Here is a 24,550-nt window from a genome sequence, read left to right on the forward strand (position 1 = left end):
TAAACAGATTGCGGGAGAAGCTCTGGCTGTACCAGGAGAGTCAGTGTAATAAAGGTTTCTTTATATTAATATTACAAAAACCATTTATCCTGACAAAATCAATATCACAATTCATCTTAGTTTGGTGTTTCTCTTTCTAAGCTTAAAATGTCTTCTCCTTTATTATGTATAATTTTATTTTAATAAACGTGAAATATATTTCATTTAGGAGGTGCTCTTGAGAAGGAATAACTTATAAAATGACATCAAAGTTGTAGCTTATTTGCTAAGGAGTCTTGGAAATGTTTAAAATTATATTTGAGTGGCTGAGAAATTTATGGGAATTATTTTACTTAGGCCTTAATTACAAAATCATCCCTAGTCCTTTGAATTAGAAACAAACTGTAATATTCTGAAAAGTCTCCTATGAACTTCATTCAGGTAAAATTCTCTGTCACTGAAGTCTAACAATTATAACAAGTCAGATAAGTTAGATAGAACAACAGCTGGAATAAGAGACTATAAAACCAGGAATAGTCACATTTAATTACTCAAAATATTGCATGCTTTCCTAAGAAGCGATTTATTTATTCCATTTGGATTCAGAACTTAATATCCCATGGATATTGACGGAGCTGACTTGGAGTTAAGCATGTGGCAGCTAGCTGGAAGAAAATAGAACTACATCAAGGAAAGGAATTATGTTATACACTGGAAACTATTACTCTAAATGTACTGTATGTAAAATAAGTGTGATTGTCTCATGAGTGAATGGTAATAAAAACTGAAATACTCAAGAGACACTTATTCATGAGTAGTGTAGTGATATATATGTGCCTTGGGAGAAGCTTGCCTCTTATTGTTTACGCTTACCAATATTACATTAAAAGCCTACAAACAATATACTCTAAGTAATGGCATATAATGAAATTAAGAGCAAATCAAATATTTTGTTGCTTCTATAATTCCATTTTAATTTCAATGCATAATTTTCTTCAGCTCTGATACTTAAGTAGCCTAAATAAAACATCTATTTGAAATGGAGTTCTGAGGCATGTCTATTCATAAAGGACTTAATATAGTTGTTTGTAGGGGGAAAATGTCCTTTTATCGTGACATAAAAAAGGGCAAACTACAGTACTGTGGTTTTCAAGAGAAACTGTACTTTATTTATTCCCAAGGTGATATTAGTCCATAAAACAAATTTGCAGCTTATTTAGCAGTCCGTAGCTTTTATCAGCCTTTTTAAGGGTGTTGAATGATTACCCGAGAGATCATGCTGTAGAAGTTGCAGGGGGATAAAGAAACTCCATCCAACATCTTTATTAGAGAATAGAGGTGAATCCATTTAATGTTGTTTTAAATGTAGCGCATGGAAAGTTCCTGTTTACAAGTGAGTTGTCTTTTTCCATGTGCTGTTTTTGCCTCTCTGATACTTCATGGTGCCAAGATTGCTTATCCTGATCAATGACATTGGCATACACTAAGAATTTGAATAATTTACCCAGAGGAAGCAGGTTTGTCCTGGCAGGCAAAATTCCAGGACAGTGATTTTTTTTTTTTTTTTTTTACAAGCAACTTTAGGTCCAAGAAATTTAAGTTGGAATGAAGTTATCTCATTATATTTGTATCATTAACATCTTTTCATAAATCAGGGTAATGCTCTATTCTACAACCATTCTGGATAAATGAGTTTAGTGCATAAAACAGAAAATGAAATATAACCTATATTAAGGGCATCGACAGTACTGGAACATGTCTTCTTCAAACTCTTTTCTTAGTAATAGTCTTTATAAAACTAAATATAGAATTTTGAGATTTTTATGGAGATCCATGGTTATCACACCCAGTGTTCTTCAAAATTTGATAGATACTTGGAAAGATGATTTATGGGTACATAATCTAGATTTTTAGCTGTCAGAAGAATTGCTTTTTTTAAAAAAAATCTACTGTATTCTTAATTGAACAACTGGCATTCAAAATAATCCATAAGATGTATCGTGACACGAAAAAAGCAATATAATACTTTCTTGTGCTATTAATTAGTTTACAAAGGGAAGGCTGCATAGAGATTTTATCATGAGCAACATTTTGTTCAAGATTGTTTTTCTGTCTTGTTTGATGTTGTGTTTGTTTATTTGTTTAGCTCAAGTATTCTTTTCGATATATTGGCTAAAACAGATCATCTTATTTCACAGTTATTGATAGTCCTAACTTATACTATGAATTATTAATCAAAACATTATTCTCTTTGATGGTTTATTTGTCTTGTTTTTAGATGTCAGCCTTGCAATTGTCATCTCTCAGGAGCCTTGAATGAAACCTGTCACTTGGTCACGGGCCAGTGTTTCTGTAAACGATTTGTCACTGGCTCCAAGTGTGATACTTGTGTTCCCAGGGCAAGCCATTTGGATGTGAGCAATCCACTGGGCTGCAGCAAAAGTAAGTCAACTCTGGCCTGTACTGGTAGATGAAGCATCATGCAGGGAAAAGTGTCTTGTTACTTTCTTTCTCCATTGAGAACCCATCAGAAAGGCTTAGGCCCAGTGTGGAGAATTTAGGAGAAAAACGGGAAAAATAAGAGAAATAAGTAAGAAAACAATCAGGTTCCACAGCAACTGTACTGGATTTTGAGGCGGTTGAAGGCAGAGTGTAGCTAATGATTAACAAGACATATTCATGGGATCCCTGGGTGGTGCAGCGGTTTGGCGCCTGCCTTTGGCCCAGGGCGTGATCCTGGAAACCCGGGATCGAATCCCACATCGGGCTCCCGGTGCATGGAGCCTGCTTCTCCCTCTGCCTGTGTCTCTGCCTCTCTCTCTTTCTCTCTGTGTGACTATCATAAATAAATAAAAATTAAAAAAAAAATTAAAAAAAAAACAAGACATATTCAGATTTTGTACCGTGTAGTTTATCTTCAGTATCCTATGTTTTATTTTGTCTCTCTGGATGTTAGTATAAGTCAAATTGTAAGCATTTATGTTTCTTTGGCAAAGGACTATCATAATTGCCTTTCTGTGTAACTATAGTCTAAACATAAATCTGGATTTCAGTGAGTATTTAATTAATATTTGTTATTCATTGATTAACTATAGAATTGAGTGACTTCTGTGCAACAGGAATTCCAACATATAGCTTTGGATGTCAGTTGTAGATCATCATTTTGTGAGAATCTTACATAGAATATACTGAATCCTAGTGATTTCTGATTGGTTCTGCCACAAATTTTGTGTAAAAATATTAACATCTGCTCCACTTTTTTTCTAACTATTCTTACACCTAAGACACAGTCTAGGAACTCTACCTCAGGCAAAACTGGACAGTTAGGTTCATTGACTACCTGGCCTACATTTCTTAGTGGTAGTAGACATTTAGTTTTATGTTACATCTTTCTTTCCCTGGGCTAAGCCTTCTTGTCCTTCCAAATGCTTCCAATTTTAAATAGTTAAAAAACATGTATATTCATAATTGTTCTTTCATACACACACACACACACACACACATATTTAAATCTCCTTTTTAAAATTGTGATCATTGGTGTTAAACACATTTGTTCAACTACTTGCGGTGGTTGTTGCTGCTGCTGTGTTGGGTATGTGTTTCACAAAATTTGTAAAACACTGTGCAAAATTGGAAGCTCAGTAATAACAGAGGTAATTCATTAAAAAAAAATTAGACAAGATTCCTGACTTTGAAGAAGCTTGAAACATAGTCAGCAGAAGTGATGGATACACTTACAGTAGAAGGGAGTGGATAGGGGGCATAGGAAATGCTGGCTGTGGCAGGAGTTTGAAGAGAGCCTGCTTTCCTTGCTGTTCCACCTTGAATTTTACATGGTACTTGCCTTTTATCCTAGCAACAGCCGGAACAACCAGCTTCACAAAGATATGATGTTATTGAAAGGAATGTAGTGCTATCTATTGTTGAAACTGTGAACTACCTCGGGCTGGTATTTTCCTCTGTGTCCAACAGATGTCAAGCATGTGTTTTCCTTGAACATTAGAATGTTTCATGGTGTGCTTCTATACAGTTTGGGAACCACAGGATTATAACTATTATCTTTTCCACTTCCTTAGAGGCCACTGGCAATAGGTTATCAACATCATCTGTAATTCCACCCCCCTTTTTTTTTACGGATGGGGACTTGAGTTGGGATCTGAGCATGTAATTTCCAGAGTACTGGAGAATTGAATTCAGATAAAGTAGTTAGACCCTCTCTCATAATCTGCTTTCTTATTTCGTGATTCACTTCTTTCCTATCAGTATTTGTTTCATGCTTTCAAAACGATAGTCATTCTCCTTGAGAGAAGTAATACAAAATAGGTATTAATTGTGCTTTCTGTATGCTTTACTAGTGAATGGAGTGAAATTTCATTTGCCCTAAAATTCTAACCATGAACTTAACTAATATATATATGTGTATATATATACACATATATATATTAGTTAATATATATGGTGTTTCACATATATTATATATATGATTCACGTAATATATATATATATGTTTCACATATATGTGAAAACACATATATATATGTGTATATATAATACATATATAATATATATGTGTATATATATTATACGTATATAATTCATAGCTCATTTGTGTTTTAGTCTTCTTGGCACTACTCACGTCTATGTTTATCTTTGGTTATTTATCCATCTTTTTATCACTCATATTTTTTCTTTATCCTTACTTATCAGAGAGGCTTTTGTAGCTGATCCCTTTTAAAAAATATTTTTACTGTGGTAATATGTATACGGCATAAAATTTACCATATTAGCCATTTTTAAATGCACAGTTCATATATGTAAATGCACAGTTTAATATGTATTAAATATATCCCTAATGCTGTGCAACCGTCACTACCATGCACTCCATAACTCCTTACTTCTTGTGAAATGGAAACTGTATACCCATTAAACAGTAATATCTCCCATTTGCCCCCAGCCCCATGTAACCACAATTTTACTCTCTGTCTCTATGACTTTGAATAATCTAACAACCTCATGAAATCATAAAATATTTGCCTTTTTGCAAGTGGCTTATTTCACCTAGCATATGTCCTCAAGGGTCATCCATTTTGTAGCTTATCTCAGAATTCCCTTCCTTGTAAGGCTGAATAATAATCCATTGTATGCATGTACCACATTTTGCTTATCCATTAATCTGTCGGTGGACACTGGGGTTGCTTTCATGTTTCAGCTTATGTGAGTAATACCGCTATGAATATGCGTGTACAGCCATTTCTTCAAGACTCTGCTTTCAATGACTCTGTTTTCAGTTCTGTTGGGCATATAATCAGAAGTGGAATTGCTGGATCATATGGTAATTCTATTTTTAATTTTGTTGAGGAACTGCCATACTATTTTCCACAGCAGCTTTACTATTTTAAATTCCCACTGACAGTGCACAAGGGCTCAAATTTCTCCATATCCTTGCCAACATTATTTTTTATTTATTTATAGTAGCCATCTAATGTGTATGAGATGCTGTCTCATTATAGTTTTGATATGCATTTTCCTAACGATTAGTGATATTGAGCATCTTTTCTTGGTTATTGGCTATTTGTATATCTTCTTTAGAGAACGTCTATTCAAGTTATTTGCCCGTTTTTAATTGGGTTATTTGTCTTTACTACTGAGTTATAATTGTTCCTTATATATTCTAGGTGCATGTCCTTTATTAGATATATGATTTGCAAATGTCTTTTCCCACTCTGCAGGTTTTCTTGTCACTTTCTTGATAGTGTCATTTAAAGCATAGATGATTTAAAATTTGATAAATTTGGGATGCCGGGCAGGTCAGTGGTTGAGCATCTGCCTTTGGCTCAGGTTGTGATCCCGGCGTCCTAGGATCGAGTCCCACATCGGGCTCCCCACAGGGAGCCTGCTTCTCCCTCTGCCTATGCCTCTGCCTCTCTCTCTCTCATGAATAAATAAATAAAACCTTTAAAAAATAAATGAAGTTTGATAAATTTCAGTTTGTCTATTTTTTGGTATTGTTTATACATTTAGTGTCATATCTAAGAAACTATTGCCAAATCCAAGGTTATGGAGATTTTTTTCCCTATGTTTTCTTACAAGAGTCTTACAGTTTGATTTTAGATTTAGGTCTTTGGTCCATTTTGAATTAATTTTTATATATGTTATAAGTTAAGTTTCAAGTTTCATTCATTTCAAATGTGGCTTATCTAACACCATTTATTGAAAGGACTATTTTTCCCTTGGTTCTTGCAAACCTTGTTGAAAATCAGTTTACTATATTCTGTTGACTTTTTTTTTTTTTTTTAATTTTTTATTTTTTTAAAGTTATTGACTTTGAGGCAATTCTTTTTTTTTAATTTTTATTTATTTATGATAGTCACAGAGAGAGAGAGAGAGAGAGGCAGAGACACAGGCAGTGGGAGAAGCAGGCTCCATGCACTGGATGTGGGATTCGATCCCGGGTCTCCAGGATCGCGCCCTGGGCCAAAGGCAGGCGCCAAACCGCTGCGCCACCCAGGGATCCCAGTTGATTTTTAATCCATACTTTTGTGTTATTTTATTACTAATTACTCTATGAATTAGAATATGCATCTTTGTTTGCCACAGTCTAATTCAGGTTGGTACTGACTTAATTCTGGCAAAATATGACAGGTAAACTCTTTATATAGCTCTCTTTCCTTCCTGATCTTTGAGTTATGATACCATGTAAATGTGTGTATGTGTGTGTGCATGTGTGTACGTGTGTGTATATGTATGTGTATGTAGTAAACCCTACATTGCAATAACATAAATCTTTTAACAGTAATAAGGTTTTTAAAAATGATTTGAGAGAAGAAAACAGAATAGGAATATGTACATACATACACAGAGTCTTTTTTTTTTAAGATTTTATTTATTTGTTCATGAGAGATACAGAAAGAGAGAGGCAGAGACACAGGCAGGGGGAGAAGCAGGCTTCATGCAGGGAGCCCGATGTAGGACTCGATCCCAGAACTCCAGGATCATGCCCTGAGCCAAAGGCAGATGCTCAACCGCTGAGCTACCCACGCGTCCCCATACACAGAGTCTTTAATGATTACCCACATATTTACCCTTTCTGGTGTTCTTCTTACCTTCACATGATTCAATTTATTTCTCTGTGTCATTTCCTTTTAGGCTGATGGATTTCTTTAGAATTTCTTGCAGGGCTAGTCTGCCAGCAACGTATTCTCCTCCTATTTCTAAAAAATTATTTGCAAGTTCGTTCCTTCTCCTTCCTTCCTTCCTTCCTTCCTTCCTTCCTTCCTTCCTTCCTTTTGATGAATACATTTTCTGGATAAAACTCTTGATAACAAAGCTTTTTAGGACTTTGAATATGTCATTCTACTACCGTATGGCCTCCATCGTTTCTGCCAGCCTTTAATTATATTTTTCTTCAACTAGGAATAGATTTTTCTCTTACTCTTTTAAAAGTTTTGTTTTTGCCTTTCAGCAGTTTGACTATGATTTGTTTAGTATGAATCTCTTGGTATCCTGCTTGGATTCAATGTACTAGTTGGAAATGTAGATAAATGTTTTCTATCAAATTTGAGAAGTTTGAGCCAATATTTCTTCAAATATTTTCTGCCACTTTCTCTATCTTCTGATTTTGGAGATCCCATGACACATGTTTCAATGCATGGTACACCTGATATTGTCTCAGACCCGATATTGTCTCATAGGTGTCTGAGGATGTGATCATTTTTGTTCTATATTTTTCCTTTCTGTGTATTGGCTAAATCATTGCTGTATCATTATATTCTACCTATTGCTTTTTATTAATTTTTTTCCTTACAGAGCATGTGTGTGAGCAGGGGAGGGGCAAGGGAGGAAGAGTGAGAGAGACAGAGAGTGTTAAGCAGGCTCCATACCCAGCACAGAGCCTGATGCAGGGCTTGACCTCACCACTCTGAGACCGTGAGCTGAGCTGAAATCAAGAGTTGGACACTGAACCAAATGAGACACCCAGAAGCCCCTCTACTTCTTGCTTTATCTTCAAGTTCACTGATCCTTTCTCCTTTCCTTTCAAATCTGTCATTGAGGCCTTTTTAAGGGAAATTTCCATTTCAGTAACTATTTTGTTTAGCTTGGAATTTAATGTTTTTATACATTCTATTTCTGTATTAAAGTTCCTTTTTTACTGTATCATCATCAGATTTTTCTTTAATTCTTAGAACATATTTATAATAGCTGCATTGAAGTAGTTTTTGATGTACCCAATATTGGGGATCATTCAGAGTCTGTTTCTCTTGACTGCTATTTTTATGAGTATAGTTTAGTTTCTTTGAGTGTGTTATAAGTTTATGTTGAAAACACTTAAGTTGTTAGATATTTTTTAGTAATTTGCATAGACTTAAATGGTGAAAAACTTTCTCCACTACCGTGTACAGCTATTGACATCTAATCAGTTTTTTTTTTTATTTTAATTTTTATTTACAGCCTGACTTCTTAGGAGTCATTGCTGTGTCTGAATCAGCCAAAGATTTGGGCAGTATTTGTGCTCACATACTTTCAGACCATACAGCTTCTGCCGATCAATACATGTATGGTGTGGAGGATGTTTTCAGAGTTATAACTAGTTCTCCGTTCTTTGGCATTCACTTTTCCCTGGCTCTAATGGTTTCCTCACATACTTTCTTACTTTTATAGCCAGCTAGGAATCTATGGAGAGCTTATCTCAGGCCTCCCATGCCTCTCTTATACCCAGGATCTCCTGGCTTACTATCTGGTAAATTCACCACTTAACCTAGCTAGGAGCACATTCTCAGGCTAGAAAACCTGTGAGTCTTCTCTCTTCTTCCCAATTGACTGTGCCACTTTTAGACAGCAGAGCTATGAATTTCTGCTGCCAACTCCAAATCAAGCAAGTGACCAATGCACCAAAGCTACTGCTTATGGTCAGCCCTACTGTTAAAGCTAACACACCTGACTACGGAACTGGTACTATGGGAATAACCCCTGACCAAAAGGTCACAGACTCTTACTGTTACTACTCAAAGCCCCACCAGTTTTTCAAGAGTAGGTAAATGTTATCAACTTTTTATTTGCCTATGTTTGATTTAGAGCTTCCAGAACAGTTATTTTGATTATTTCATTCAGTTTTATATCACTAAACTCTTGATGTTGCCACAATTAGAAGCACTCCTATTTCCTTTTACTTTTAAAATGTTTTTATAACTTTCTAGATATTTTAAATTTCATCCATAAAAGATATTTTTAAGTTGTTCTCAATAACTGTCTTCTACTTCTTTCATACTAATAGTGCTTAGACATGGATTCATGGCCACATCTTCCATTGTAGTTAAGGTATTGCCATGTCATCAAATTTCTGGTTGAAATGATGTGGGCAGAAGTGATGTGTGGGAGTCTTGAGTTGTGTTCTCATGGGCATGGGGCATGCCCTCCATCTCTCCTTTTACCTTTCCTGTTGAATTGGATATTGGATATCCATCTGGGACCATGCACACAAGGATAACCCCAAAGGATGGCAAGACAAAAAGACAAAGGAAATCTAAACACCTGTCTTCATAGTCACAGTGTTCTGAACCTTTCATTAAAAAGGGATACACACATTCATTTTATACTGAAAATAACCCTGAGAGTTAGACATTATTCTCCCCTTACTATAGATGAGGAAAGATTCAGAGAGTTCAACCAAAATTTGACTACAATCACGCAAATACCAAAGTGCTGAAGCTGGGATTAAAACTCACAGCTCCCAAACAAATCAATGTAGTTACAATATGGTATTATCCTTCCATACAAGAGAGTCTGGCATATGCAATGACCATACTTGGCAATTTTGATGAATGAATATATGACTATTTTCTCAGAATTCACCTTTCTGCACATAAAAGGATGAGTTTAAGCTATCCCATGGCCAGAATTTCATAATATTTCTTTGAGTGGTATTGAACCATCTAAGCCTTCTCCTTTCAGGGTCATACAGGCACCATACATTTACACTGCAAAGTTGAACAAGATTGTGATTAGAGATGGTCATAACAAGTAATCAGCTTTAAACATTTGAAAGAGCCTATTTGTGTATTTGTGTATGTGAATGTTGCCAAGGAAATTCTCAAGTAATGCAAATCATTTTCTCTACCCTTTGATATGGGATGGAAACATGTGTCTTTCTTTCAACCATCCCAAAAGTATTTTGCTGTCTTAGAAAATAGTCTGAAGGACAGTTTTGATTGCTTTAACTCTGAAATCTGTTGTGTTCCTGATAGCATGCAGAGTTTTAGATGTTGTCACTAATATTCACGAAAAATGTTCAATTGCCATAGATTACAAGGCTCTTTCAAAGTGCTATAAATGAGACGGTTTATGAGTCTTTGTGGTTCCACCAAGAACAACAGGACGTGGAGCCCTAAATTAAAAATCACTGGCAGATCAAATGCACTGTCAGTGTTCAACCAATGCAAATGACCATGTCGCATATGGTGAATTCCTGAATTCAAAAATATGAGGTCCTCTTTGGAAATGATTCTCTTTTTCCTGTGTCACTTTGAGATTGGTACTATTCTTGTCCTATGTCTAACTAGGCATATGGGCAGTTAGAGTTTTAATAGAACCATGCAAATTCCAAAGAAGGAAAAAAGATAAAGAGGAAGAGTGAGAGCATATCTTGTTTGAATATTTTTTCTCTAAAAATACGACATCAATATCATCTCCCTTAGGATAAGAGACATTGTCTTTAGGAAGCCTATGCATAATATATGGAATTTTGTATATTTCAAATTCAGTGCTCTTGAAATACTTTCTTAAAATGTTATTATTGGATTATATCATGTCTTTAAAGTGGAGTGTATCCATCATGAATACTGATGAATTAGTAAGAGCTCTTAGTTGAAAATCTTTGCTTGGTCTGCAGGATAACTTCACTTTACTACTTTATACTTCCCCCACTCTGTTCCCCAAGATTTGGTATGGTCTGCATCAGCAGACCCCCTTGCCCTCTGACTCTTGGTTGGCTTCAGCTACTAGTGGGAGCCTGCCAGTCATCTGGAGGGCTGGCAGAAAGGGAAGTTGGAATATTTAATCCTCAGCTTCTTGTAGTGCAGGAGCAGTCTTGAACTGGTCTTGAGCTGGCTGTATCCTGCCATGAGTAGTCATAGCTCCTGTCAAATGATGCTCTTCCTACAGTCCTTTCTGTGCCTGAGTGCTATGCCTCTTTAAGCTAGGCAAGTGTATTAGAAAAAAGCTAACATAGTGGGCCTGACCACTTATCTGTAGAAAGACCTGCTTACAAAGTTAGCCTTTGGCCGGCATCTGGGAACTTGGACTATGTGAGGATTCTCACCATCCCCAGAAGAGGTAAGAGTGGCTCACTGTCTCCTAAATTTTGTCCAACCAAATGGTTTATGCTTAGCTCTACTTTCCTTCTGGGAATCTAGAATTCTAGATTTGGGAATCTAGAATTATGCATACAGACAGAGGCTGTCTATGTAAATACCCCCAATATAAATCCTGGGCACTGAGTTTCTAATGGGCTTCCCTGGTTGGCAACATTTTACATATTTTCATAAACCACTGCCAGGGGAATTAGGGATATCCTGTGTGACTGGAACCTTGTGGTTGGTTTCCCCTGGACTTACCCATGTACCTTTCCCTCTGTTGATTGTACTCTGTTCATTTGCTATAATAAATCTTAGCCATAAGTAGGACTATAGGATGAATCCTGCAATCCTCACTGAGAATCATTGAACCTGGGGGTGGTCTTGAGGACCTCTAAAATAAATAGTAAAGGAGATCTACTGTTATACCCCAGAGTACTGCTCCATTTCTTTTGGTTTTCTTACACTCTCTGCCTACCCTTTTGAAAATAGTTTCTTTATGAAGCTCTTTATTACATTACTTAATTTAAATGTATTTTCTCTCTTCTCCTGAAATCCTATCACCCGGTGACTGCAAATACAAAATACATTATAAAAATATTGATAATTATTTGATTGATTCATCTCTATACATGATTTTTTTTGAAATTTCTTAACAAGAAGATTAATGGTTTTTAAGGTAAGGTAACACAGAAACCTTTTATATCTTATTTAATGAAAAATTCTGATTAGGATGTGCTTCTTTAAACAGATGGAGGATTATGCATTTTGGTAAGCCAGAAGGTAATAAATAAGCTGGTGGCTAATTGTCCTTAAAAAATAGTTAGACATTATTTTCTCCTTTACCTTTATATGTTCAAGGGGGAGGGCATAATGAAGGAAAAGAGGGAGACCAAGGAAAATATGCGGTGATAAGAGATAATGTTTTTGTAGTGTATACTTACATAAAATATCACTAACATAGTGAGATGAATGCTCTTATGTGCCTCATAGAAGAAATTATATTACTTCTAACAATCATTGCACCTCTAACAGGTATGGGTATATCCACATAGTATTATGTTCAAATTATTTTTTGCTAATATTTAGACTATTTAATATCCATGACATCCATGGGCATTTGTATCATTAACGATTATTTTTTCTTTTATGCTGTGCTCTGTGAAGCAAGACAAGGCAATGTGCTTAAAAATCCAAAAATTATACTAATTAAATATCAAGACTTATTTATGTTAACATAATTTATTTATGTTAACTTTTAAATTAGTTAAGTAAAAAATAAGTGTTATATATTCTTGGATACTTTCTCAAAAAAAAGGAGAAGGAAATAAGGAGAAGGGAAAGAGGAAAGGGAAGAGGAAAAGGAAGGGGAGGAAGAAGAGGAAGGAGAAGAAGGAGGGGGAGGAGGAGGAGGAGAAGGAGAAGGAGAAGAAGAAGAAGTGCTTAATGCAAACTTTAGTGGTCCACTCCCCAACTATGTTTAGGACAGCTGCATTGACCTACAAAATTGTTTTATGCGTATAGACAAAAAGCTTTGTTTTAGAGAACTCATGATGTGTACTTTCTGTTTATTAATGTCCTGGTAAACCACATGTCTTCTTGATAAAGTAATCCTGATTCAGAAAGACCTCTTTCCTGGCTATCTTCAGTGTACCTGTGTGCTTATTGATTGCCTTTGCTAATAAATGCTCCCTCCATTGTAATTTAGCTCCGTCCCAACAACCTCCACCTAGAGGACAAGTTCAAAGTTCTTCTGCTATCAATCTCTCCTGGAGTCCACCTGATTCTCCAAATGCCCATTGGCTTACTTATGGTTTATTCAGGGATAGTTCTGAAATCTACACAACTGAAGATCAATACCCATACAGTAAGTTTAAAGGTTTGGTGATAGAAAAATATAATATTCTGGGAATTGATATATTAGTTAATTTCTGTGACACTGAGGATAAATGTTGTTGTGGTTTCCTGTGCCTAGTGGAGAGTGTTTCAAGCAGAAAAAGAATTATGAGTCTCAGGAGCAATCTCCTCATTTTCAAAACAATGAAATAAAAATGGGAAGCTTCTTGTTTGATAAGCCCTAATGCTTATCAAATTCTCAAAGATAAAAAAAAAAAATTACCCTATCCAGCTTTATTGAGGATGTGGAGGAGTTAGAGTTTGCATAAACTGCTGTAATATCTGTGTATGTTCATTGGCACTTTTCATGTGGGAAGTTGTTAAAATGTATGAAAAACCATATCCTTTTGTGTATCATTTGACTCAGCAAATTTCCTTTAAGAAATTTATCTTAAATGAACAGTCATAAATGGACACAAAATATGTTCAGGCCTAAACTATTTGTAATGGGAAAATATAGCAAATATTCAGCTATCCAAAATCTTTCAATAAATTGTGATAGATGGCATTATGGGATCTTTATACATTGGAAGTAAATAGTAGGATGTAATTACCTATAAACTGATATCTTAGTTTACAGTTGATGAATGGAAAGTGTCCATGACACATTGTGTAATGTAATAAAAAGTATTACAAATAATCTGAGTTATATTTTAATTCAAAAATATGTAGAAATATTGGAAGACTTACAACAAACTTATCTATAGCTTTTTCTGGGCATAACAATTAAAGAAGGTTTATTAAATATTTCTATTATATGGATTCAGCTTTTAAATTTCTTAGGTTAAAAATGGACTTTTAAAAAAGTGGATTCAGAGTACTAGCCTTCATGCAAACAATGTAATTTTATGCATACATGGCCATTTCCACAGAAATATAACATGAATTTAAATTGAAAGAGAAATTATGTCAAAAAACCATGAAGACTATCTTTGCATCTGTAACTTTTATGAATATTTTAAAGGAGCTTATAGAAATCAAACTATAGGGGTCCATTGTCTTTAAGAAAAATATCGGAGTAGATGTTTTACATAGTTTCCCTAAAGTCAAAACGAAGCAATAGAAATGTTTACATCCTTTCAGCTCTGTCTTCTCTGATATTTTCCTCTAGTCATGTTTGGCTATAAGCTAGTTTAAGAAAATAGTTTGAAAAACATTGGAATAGTGATTCTAATTCAAGTTTCCATTTTGTTCTCTTTGTTTAATGCCCAATTTTCCAAATTCCAGTTTAACTTACTTAATTAGTTAGAAGAAAAGTGTGTAAGGTTCCATAGAGGGACTGGAGTTCTGTAATCTTCCTCAAAATGGTTAGGAAGATGCCTTGTTTTAACATAGCGATTGGCTTTAAAACTTTTGCGTAGCACACACTTCTATTTTGTATATATAGTAGGTTACACTTTTGCACCTCATCCTGCCTGACATGCACCTACATTATTATGTCCACTTTCTGTTAACTCTAAATGTTTCTCCAGTATTACAGCTCTTCTTTGAAGTTAATGGCAACTCTGAACTTCATGATGCAGATTGCAAAGGGAAATGAACATCTGTCTACATCTGCCATGTTGGCAAAGTATCCTAAAAACCTGCTACTAGAATGTTTATTTTCTTCCAAATATCAGCATGATCCAGGTGTCCTGAAACTTAAACTTTTGTGATAGGGGAAGAGAGAGTTATAAAAATATTGGAAGTGATTTTGAAGATGACAGTGCCACTGGTTGGATTATTTCTGAAATTGTGAATTAGAGTCACCCTACTTTTCCATACAGCTTAATTCAATAATAAAATTAAACTTCAATTATACCCTTCAATTCCAGTGGCATGTTTTCCATAGTAACATATTGTGATCTATTTTATAGACCATTACATGAGAATACAACACTCTGGCTCTTATTCATGATTGCACTAATATAGAATCCAAATAACAGTTTCTTACATAATAAATGTGTATTCATTCACTAATCAGACACTTATATAATCCTATTAAACGAGGTATTATTTCCTAAAACCTTATTTTTCATTAAAAAAATGCCACTTCTGGCATTTCTTGACAATCACTATAATTAATGATGTGAAAATTATCTGCATGATGGCATTTGAACAGTAAGAACAATTGGCTAACGCTGTCAGAACTTTGTATCATTCTAATAATACCCTCATGTTTATTACTCTATTTCCAGTGTGTGGATAGCATGTGTAATATGAAAAGGAAACAGTACTTATATTCAGCCGAATGAACACAAATCTTTGGGTTAAATAAAGGCATTTGGAATTATAGGTGGAGAATCATTGAACTTTTCAAAGAAAATTAATAGTGTTGTCTTCCGAGAAAGTTTGATCATTTGGTTGAGACCATTATAGAATTCCTTGTTAGAATAAAAACTTTTCCTAGCTTGCCTGATGCACTATGGGAATCTCCAGGACAGTGGTTTCCAACCCAAGATCATGACACACTGGTGTGTTAGCATCTTTAAAGGTCGCAAAGTATTTGTTACTAGTAATAGCACACTAATAAGGGTGGAATAATTTTAAAGTTTTTAAAACTAAACAAAATTTACATCCTCACAAGCTTGTGCGTAACCAGCTATCAAAAATAGAGAAATGTATAGAGGTCAAGTAAGCGCATTGGGAATTGTACATAATTAGCACCTAATATTATCTCCCCTGGAGCTCCAATCTGGTTTGCTCATAGGTATTTTCCACGTGCTAGGTATGAAGAGAACAGCTATCATAGGAAATAGCGCTCATTCGATAGTATTGCAGTTATAGGGAGTGGCCAATAAATCATGTTATATTTTCCTACTTGAGTTTGGAACTAAAAAACTATACATATGAGTCAGTAAGATGGAAATGAAAAATAAAAGTCATCTTCATTACTGATAAAAGTCAGATTGGAGAATAGACCCTCTCTCCTGTCCAAAGACAGATTAGAAGAGAGAAAAAAATCAATGGGCTGATCTGAGTGTGCTCTGTTCCTGCCCCCCCTTCTCCCCAAATTCACAGTTAAATCATTTCTCATTTGGGAAGTCATGAGTAGAGGATTAGTCATTACATGTTTACTCTAAAAAAATCCTTTCACAGAGAAACTAGAGGATAAATACCTGTACACCTGACCATTGCTTACATAGCCTAAAGACAGTTTAGAGTTTTAGATAGTGATACATCAGAGTGAACCTTGAGATTTCATTTTTACCTTTAATATCATTCTCATTTGTTACTCCATACTAAAACCAGTGTAGTAGTCACTTGAATAATTGATAGAATGAAACTCCTTAGCACCTTCTATCAATATATCACAGGCAAATTTTTCCAGTGGAGGATACCACTTTTTCTGAAGAGGCATAGTAAATTTTATGCATCAGCTTCACTGACTGATTTAACAAATATTTATTGAGATTGTACTCTGCAACAAATACAATGGTGAGTAAGGAGGACATGGTCCCAGCTTCCTAGTATGTTAAATCTAGTTTGAAGGAAAGACTGAGGAGGGCACTTGACGGGATGAGCACTGGGTGTTATACTCTATGTTGGAAAATTGAACTTCAATAAAAAATACATGTATAAAAAATAAAATAAAATGTGAGACGATTATTTACTAACATACATGTGATATATACATATACTAATATATATGATATACACATATATAGTATTATATATATGTAATGGGAGATTATGTCTAGGTTTTTTCTTCTGCATCCAGGAAAACCTGAAATCTCATAATAGTCTCCCACTCCTCATTTAAGCATGCTCAGTGCATTAAAAAAAAACAAAAAACAAAAACAAAACAAAACAAAACAAACAAACAAAAAAAACCCACAACTGAATACCAACATTCCTCTGCCCTAAACCCATTTTAATTTTGGATCATAGGAAAGGTAAGGAATTAGGAGAATATGAATCTGGATTTTCCCAGATTACTTAGGTTCTCAGAAGGTAACAGTTGACTTTATAACAGAAAATTTCACTAAGAGATAAGAATTAGACATCAATGGGAATATATTTTTGTTATTCGATAAGTTTGATAAGCATACTTGGAAAAAAATAATCAGTACCAGGGGACCTGGGTGGCTCAGTGGATTAAGAGTCTGTCTTCAGCTAAGGTTGTGATCCCAGGGTCCTGGGATCAAGTCCCGTGTCAGGCCCCTTGCTCAGTGGGGAGTCTGCTTCTCTCTCTCTGCCTCTGCCTCCATCCTCTGCCTCCAGCTCATGCTCTCTCTCTCAAATAAATAAATAAAATCTTAAAAAAGAAATTAATCAGTGCATACGGTTATTATTATTAGCATCCCCAAAGAAGAATCTCATGCTGTGTTTGTGCAATAATTTGTCTAAGTTATTTTGTTGTTGGTATAAATCTTTTTCTTACAAAAGTGTCATATCTTGTTAAGAAGGGTTAAAAGAATTTTTTTAAGCATCTTTTTTAAGCATCACAATTGTCGCATTCTAGCATGATGACTAACTTCACTTTGGAAAATTTCTGGAGTATTGTACACTCCAGTTTATTTTTCATAATAATATTCAACTATATGCACTATTACAGTCTGTATTTTTACCCGTGTTGCTACAAGGCCTTCATCACTATATTTTCAAATAATTATGTGATACTAGAATTCTATTAATGTCTAATGTTAATATTAAAAATTATGACCTATTAAATTCCACTTTAATTTACCTCAACATTTCCTATTATAAATAACACGTCCATACTTTTATATGCTTTATGAGGAAACCTTTCCCAAGAATTGGATTTGGAAAAGGTCCCAAGACCTTTCCAAGAATTGGTCTCGTAAAATATGTTTTAATATATGCTTGCATACACCATTAGTTTATTGCATCTTGGTTGCAAACCTACTCTGTTGCCTACTCTGTGACAGTGGAGCTGGAGCCTGTAAACATTTCCCTTTGACTACCTGGCATGTTGCGAGTGCCACAGTCTTGCAGTGCATTTCCTTTCCCCTTAGAGAACAGGAAATTCCAGGCACATGCCTAATCACGCCCATTCCCTATCTTTTTTATTTTTTATTTTTTTTTTTTAATTTATGATAGTCACAGAGAGAGAGAGAGAGAGAGGCAGAGACACAGGCAGAGGGAGAAGCAGGCTCCATGCACCAGGAGCCCGATGTGGGATTCGATCCCAGGTCTCCAGGATTGCGCCCTGGGTCAAAGGCAGGCGCCAAACCGCTGCGCCACCCAGGGATCCCCCCTATCTTTTTAATCTTTTGAAAAACTCAGACTTCTCTTGTATCAATTCTCCATTGATGCTGACAAATGTCTCCAAAATTTAGCAGTTTAAAACAACAATAAACATTTATGATTTCACAGTTTCTGTGGTTCAGAAATTCAGGAAAGGTTGCAGTCAAGATATCGGCCGGGTGACAAACATGGCCTGCAATTTGCCAACCCTTCGTTTTGTGAAATGTCGGTTAACAAGTAAACAGGTTACATAGAAGAAACAGCTATTTTTATTGCAGAAATTTCTCTTCTATTTTCTATAAGAAAGACTATATTATATAAAGAACAAGAGTTTAAACAACCTTCTAAATAGTCTTCATTACAAGAGGCACTTTTCTTATGCAATAAAAGTAGTCAGTATTTGCTTTATTTCGGTTTTAGATACATGAACCACACTCTCTCTCTTTTTTTTTTTCATACTCTCATTCAAAAGAGCAGATTGTATACTTTCTGTGATTAAGTTATATAAATAGGAAAGCAATTAGAAATGATTCCTTGCCAATTTGTGAAATGTAACTATTTTTTCCTTTCTTTCTTTTAATTTCAGGTATTCAGTACTTCTCGGATGCTGACCTGTCACCATATACTTCATATTCCTATTACATCGAGACTGCCAGTGTGCATGGTTCAACAAGGAGTGCAGCTGTCACTTACAAGACGAAACCAGGGGTCCCAGAAGGAAACCTGAACTTGAGTTATATCATTCCTATTAGCTCAGACTCCGTGACACTTGCTTGGAATTCACCTTCAAATCGTTCTGGTCCTATAGAAAAATATATTTTGTCCTGTGTTCCTTTTGATGGTGGCCAGCCATGTGTTCCTTATGAAGGTCATGAGACTTCTGCTACCATCTGGAATCTGGCTCCATTCACCAAGTACCATTTTTCTGTACAGGCATGTACGAGTGGGGGCTGTTTACAAAGCTCACCCCTTACAGTGATGACAGCCCAGGCACCTCCCCGAAGGCTGGGTCCACCTGAGGTGCGGATGATCAGTTCCACAGAACTTCGTGTAGAATGGTCTCCCCCACTGGAGCCAAATGGTAGGAATTCCAGGCTTAGAGTTCCCTTTCTGAGGCCAAATATGTATGAGAATCTAGGCATTTGGAATTGTGCAGTAAGCATCTGGCAATTGCATTCGTCTCTGTAACTATAGGATATAATAATTGAGAATCTCTAAAGATATCAGATACTATTTGTACTGGTTAGTAAAACAAGTGTATGTCTTTAATCTAATAACAAATTCCATTCATTTAAATTGCCCCTTAAAAGGCTAATATTATCTTTGCTCTTAATGACATCTGTCACAACACAAACGATGTTTCTAATTTGAAACTCACTTATAAAATGCATTATATTTGACGGTGTCACAAGTTAGGGCACCCATAAGGAGTAAATTTTCTCTTTTAAGCAAGAAAAGGGTATAAAATAATACAAAAAAATATGTATATAGGCTAGCTAGCTCCATTAAGTTAATTTTTTGTCTTCATACAATTGAACCCTTGGTTATATAGGCCAGACAGAAATTCATATATTTTTAGTAATTAATATCATGTACGTACGATGGCAAAACCTTTTTATCAGACTTTTAAGTTACTTGAGAAAACTAGGTAGAAATCAAGTTTAATGCTCCAATATTTATGTAAACAGGGCTTGTGTTAAGTAGATAATAAAATTAAAATCTGCAAATTTGAAAGTATATAAATTAGAGGTGCAATAATCAAATCCTCCTCCCAAAAGCAATTCTCGATAGAAATTATGATCATTCATTCTGAAAGGGATTGAATTTACCTGGAATAGGTTATAGCTATTTTTCATTTATGGTTTGTTTTTCCCATGAATATGCTTGTCCACAGTATTTCATACACTCATCTGTCTGTCAATTTGTTGTCTTTTATCAAAGTCTCATCATCTAGATTACTAAGAAATGGACAGGTAATCTAGTCAGAAAAATAATGCAAAACTGTCACCTTTACCTAGCCTAACCCCAACCCACCCCCAAAATTGTCTGTCTGATGGGTCATCTTGGGTCCTGTTTTACTTTTCTAGGAATAATTATAAGATATGAACTCTACATGAAAAGATTGAGATCTGATGGAGAAACCACCTCAGCAGAAAGTCGAGTCTTTCAGAGCAGTGGCTGGCTCAGTCCTCACCCATTTGTAGAATCAGCCAATGAAAATGCATTGAAACCTCCTCAAACAGCCACAACCATCACTGCCTTGGAGCCATACACTGAGTATGCGTTTCAAGTCTTAGCTGTGAACATGGCTGGCAGCGTGCCTTCTACCTGGACTTCGGAAAGAACAGGAGAATCAGGTGAAGAGAAATGCTTTGAACTCTACTTTTAAGACTCCCAAGTGGAATTACTATCCCAAATGAAAGTCAACAGCACTGAAGTGTGTTTTGAAAAGCAAGAATTATACATTTATACAGGCCAAGGAAAAATTTAATATATTGGTTGGTTACGTAAATATCTCAAGGTCATAAAGCACTTGCAGTAAGTTTTAGGGGGGGGGGGAATAAATGCCTGAGCTATTACTTCAAGGGGGAAAAATAACTTAACTATAGTTCTAGTCTTTGGGGAACGTTTGCCAAAAATAGCAATTGGTTTCCATTCCTGAAGTGGGTTGGCCGTATGTACTATCTTGCTCCAAATTCAGCACAGTTTATGTTCAATGAAAGAGATAACTGTACCAATTTCACAAATCTTAGTTTGTTTTTATTTCTCTCTCCAAAGCAAATAGTGTAGGTACTAGATTGTACCTAATGATAGAATCCTGGATATTAAAATCTGTAATTCACAAGTGTGCTTATAAGCAGTTGGCAATATGGTAAGGAAAGAGAGTAAAAAATTTTAATTTTCTTAAGATATCTTCATTACAGCAAATGAGATATTTTTAACCCTCTCCCTCGCTCTTTACATTGAAAACCCTTCAAATATCATGAGCCTTTCACCAAAAAAAGACGCTTTTGTTATGCTTTGAATCTACGGATATTCAAAGAAACCCATGTCCTGATTTAAATTGGATCTGTTAGGACTGTGGGAGGATAAGGGTAGCTTTAGGTTGATGTCCAAGGGAATCATTTCATGAATAAAATGTGCATTGTGCTTGAGCATCTCTTAATGACTGCCAGCCATCTTGGACAAATAATAGTGCCATGATAGCACAAGTGATGAGCCATGGCATTCTGGAAGGGGAGAATCAAGGTCAGAAATGAAAAGTAATGGGTGAAACTGCAATACTGGACCCTCATAATCTTATGGGTCACTGGCTACTGAACGTGCGATGAGGTCCTTTGATAATACACCTTTGGTTAGCACATTTAAAATCCGTATTAAGATCTCAAGGATGGCAGGGGGAGAATGTATGTACGTATGTACTCTGAGCATTTCAGTCAAGATTTATTGAAAACTTTAAACATTTCTTTGGGGTTATTTAGAACATTTTAGATTTACCTCTTTCTCCAGGCTGTATCAGTGTGGCTCGGTGAAATCTACATCTCTACAGCAGAAACCCAACATGTCACTATGCATTGTTCTGGACTTTGTGGACTAAGACAGATTCAGTTTTGATGACTTCTCCTTTCAAATGCTTCATGAGACTTACAGTTTCCCCCCCAAAAGGGAGGAAACTTATCTTACTTATCTTGATGTACATAAGCAAAGTCCTATATGATTTTTCTCTTGTAAATGGAAAAATATCTTTGCTGGTGGTATAAGGATAGGGAAGATCCTTGCAGAAAACATGAAAAAAAAAGGGGGGGAGGGATAGCTTTTATAAATACCAGTATATCTTTTGATGTTTGGAGATCAGAGTATTATGTGAGGAATGGGGTTATGTCAGAAATTAGAGCACGTGTATGAATTCTGTCTGGAGACCTGTAGATAACAGCACTATGTTCCTGTTATTGTCCTCAATAGTGCCGGCATTCATGACCCCCCCTTCCGTCTCCCCACTCTCACCACACTCCCTCAATGTGTCCTGGGAGGAGCCCGCGGAGAATGTAACAAGAGGAGAAGTTGTGGGGTATAAAATCAATATGGTTTCTGAACAGTCACCTCACCAAGCTATTCCGACAGCGGTGTCACAGGTATTACTATTTTAGAATTGAATTGTCTTCCGTTTGACATTTTCTGAGTTTGCAGAATTCTGTGACCAAATTCTCCTTTATATATTCCTTACGTGGCATGTTTGTTTCTTAACATGACATCATCTGTACAAGGTCCTGTGTGTCTATATCACTTATTTTTTCTAATATAAGCATGTCATAAAACAAAGTAGATATAATTTTGTTTAACAAAATCTGCTTTTTTGCCCTTAACATATATCCTAAAGTATCTTGTAAAGAGCCAGCTTTCAGTAGCTGAGTATTGTCTGTTATCTGGGCATAAAATAATGTTTTCAACCAAACCCACAATCAGTTGATATTGGTATTGTATTGATTCTTTTGGAACTATAAATAACACTGACAAGAATGTCTTATATGTCCATTTTGCATATTTCTGCTTCCTAAGAGAATTCTGAGGAATGGATTTATCACAACTTATAGCAAAGGTTATTAATATGTTTAAGGTTTGGGATATACAGTGACATACTTCCTTCCAGTAATTCATACTCTTGCCAGCAGTAATGAGAATAGTAATCACAGCTAACTTATGAAGGCTTTATTATGTACATGGACTAAACCATGTGATATGTGTATAGTAATCCTGGAGGAGGAGAGGCTCTTGTTTCCCTCCAGTTTATGGCGTGGTCAATGTACTCCGTTGGCCTATTTTATCAGCATGAGGGTGGCCGAGGACAGAGGCGGCTGATGTTAACTGGACAAGTCATTCTGTGTACGTGGCCTTTGGCACCTCTTTTGAGGAAGACGCTCTTTGGTGGGCATTAGCATGATATAAAGAGATCTTCACATGTAACAATATCCTCCATGGGACTGCCTACATTCTTCTCTCCCAGATTTCCTGGTTCGTGATCTTCTAGTCTTTTTTTTTTTTTTTTTTTTTTTTTTTCATGCTGATGACCAATACTTTCAAGTCACTGCCATGTAGTTCAGATGTGTTCTACCTCTGGAGTGTTCCCTTTCCACACAAAATGGATGGCCAGGTGTGCTGCCTGAAGTTCTGCTTATTGAGCAGATTTCTTCTTGCTGCTGGTTTTTAGGGTCATCCTTGAGTGGGGCTGTAGAGCAGCCATCACCCATTTTTGACTTGCAACCACATGCCAAGACAACCCATCTGTGAACCAAACCACATTTTTCTACTCTCTCAGCTCTTGAGGAACCTCCAAGAAGTCACATGTATCATGTGAGATTGAGCAACCAGTGTACAAATGATACATGGGGGTCCAGACAGCCTGCTTGCACAGGATATTATCTTGGCTCTGCTTGTGCCTGTTACCAGATAGCCCCTTCCATTTTATGAGGAATTTCTGTTGGGCCTACTTGGCCTTAAGACATGGCATGTCTGACAGAGCTCAGCTCATGAGGGGTAGCTCTGGCTGCATGGCCATTCGATGCTTTGTGTTTACCAAGGCTCACTGGCATGCCAGGAGCTGTTCTAGTGAATGGTATTTTATTTCCATTGTGTAATATGCCTTTGATCCAGATCCTGTAAGTCTACCTTGTGATTCTTTCATTGAGAGCTTGCCATAAATGTCTCATTACATCTTTTCCCATTATAGGCAGCTCTAAAACCACAGGATCTGATAGGCTTCATGCCCCGAGTTGCTTGACTGATTGCAATGCAGCCTTGACCCGCTGAAGAATCCTTTCCAGCCCTAGGACCCACTCAGAGCTAGCAACACTCCATATTACTCAGTAACTTAGTCAGAATAGTGTTCCCGGATACGCAGTGTGCTCTCTTCAGAACCTAAGAAGGCCTGCCAGACATTCTATTTCCTGCCTCCTAGTAGTAAGTGCAAGATGCAATAATTTGACCTTTACTTTGGAAGGGATGTCCTAGCATATCTCAGGCTATTGGACTCCTAAAAATTTTGCTGATGTGGAAGCCTCCTTATTTTTTAAAAACTTGATCTCTTTCTTTGGAGCATATAATATTTACGAAGACTTCTCCGCACCTGCCATGTCTTGCTT

The 24,550-nt window shown here is 36.0% G+C and overlaps 1 protein-coding gene across 1 annotated transcript in view; it reads left to right on the top strand.

Annotated features, from left to right (window-relative positions):
• Positions 1-24,550, top strand: part of USH2A (usherin) — a 693,391-nt gene that overhangs the window by 161,026 nt on the left and 507,815 nt on the right. The window contains exons 14-18 of the mRNA XM_077886665.1: positions 2,258-2,421; positions 13,036-13,194; positions 19,000-19,494; positions 20,501-20,770; positions 22,377-22,546. Of these exons, the coding sequence (XP_077742791.1) occupies positions 2,258-2,421; positions 13,036-13,194; positions 19,000-19,494; positions 20,501-20,770; positions 22,377-22,546 (1,258 nt within the window). The remainder of the gene's footprint in view (positions 1-2,257; positions 2,422-13,035; positions 13,195-18,999; positions 19,495-20,500; positions 20,771-22,376; positions 22,547-24,550) is intronic.

The sequence above is a fragment of the Canis aureus genome, chromosome 38 (genome assembly GCF_053574225.1).
Source record: "Canis aureus isolate CA01 chromosome 38, VMU_Caureus_v.1.0, whole genome shotgun sequence".
In the NCBI taxonomy this organism is placed as follows: Eukaryota; Metazoa; Chordata; class Mammalia; order Carnivora; family Canidae; genus Canis; species Canis aureus.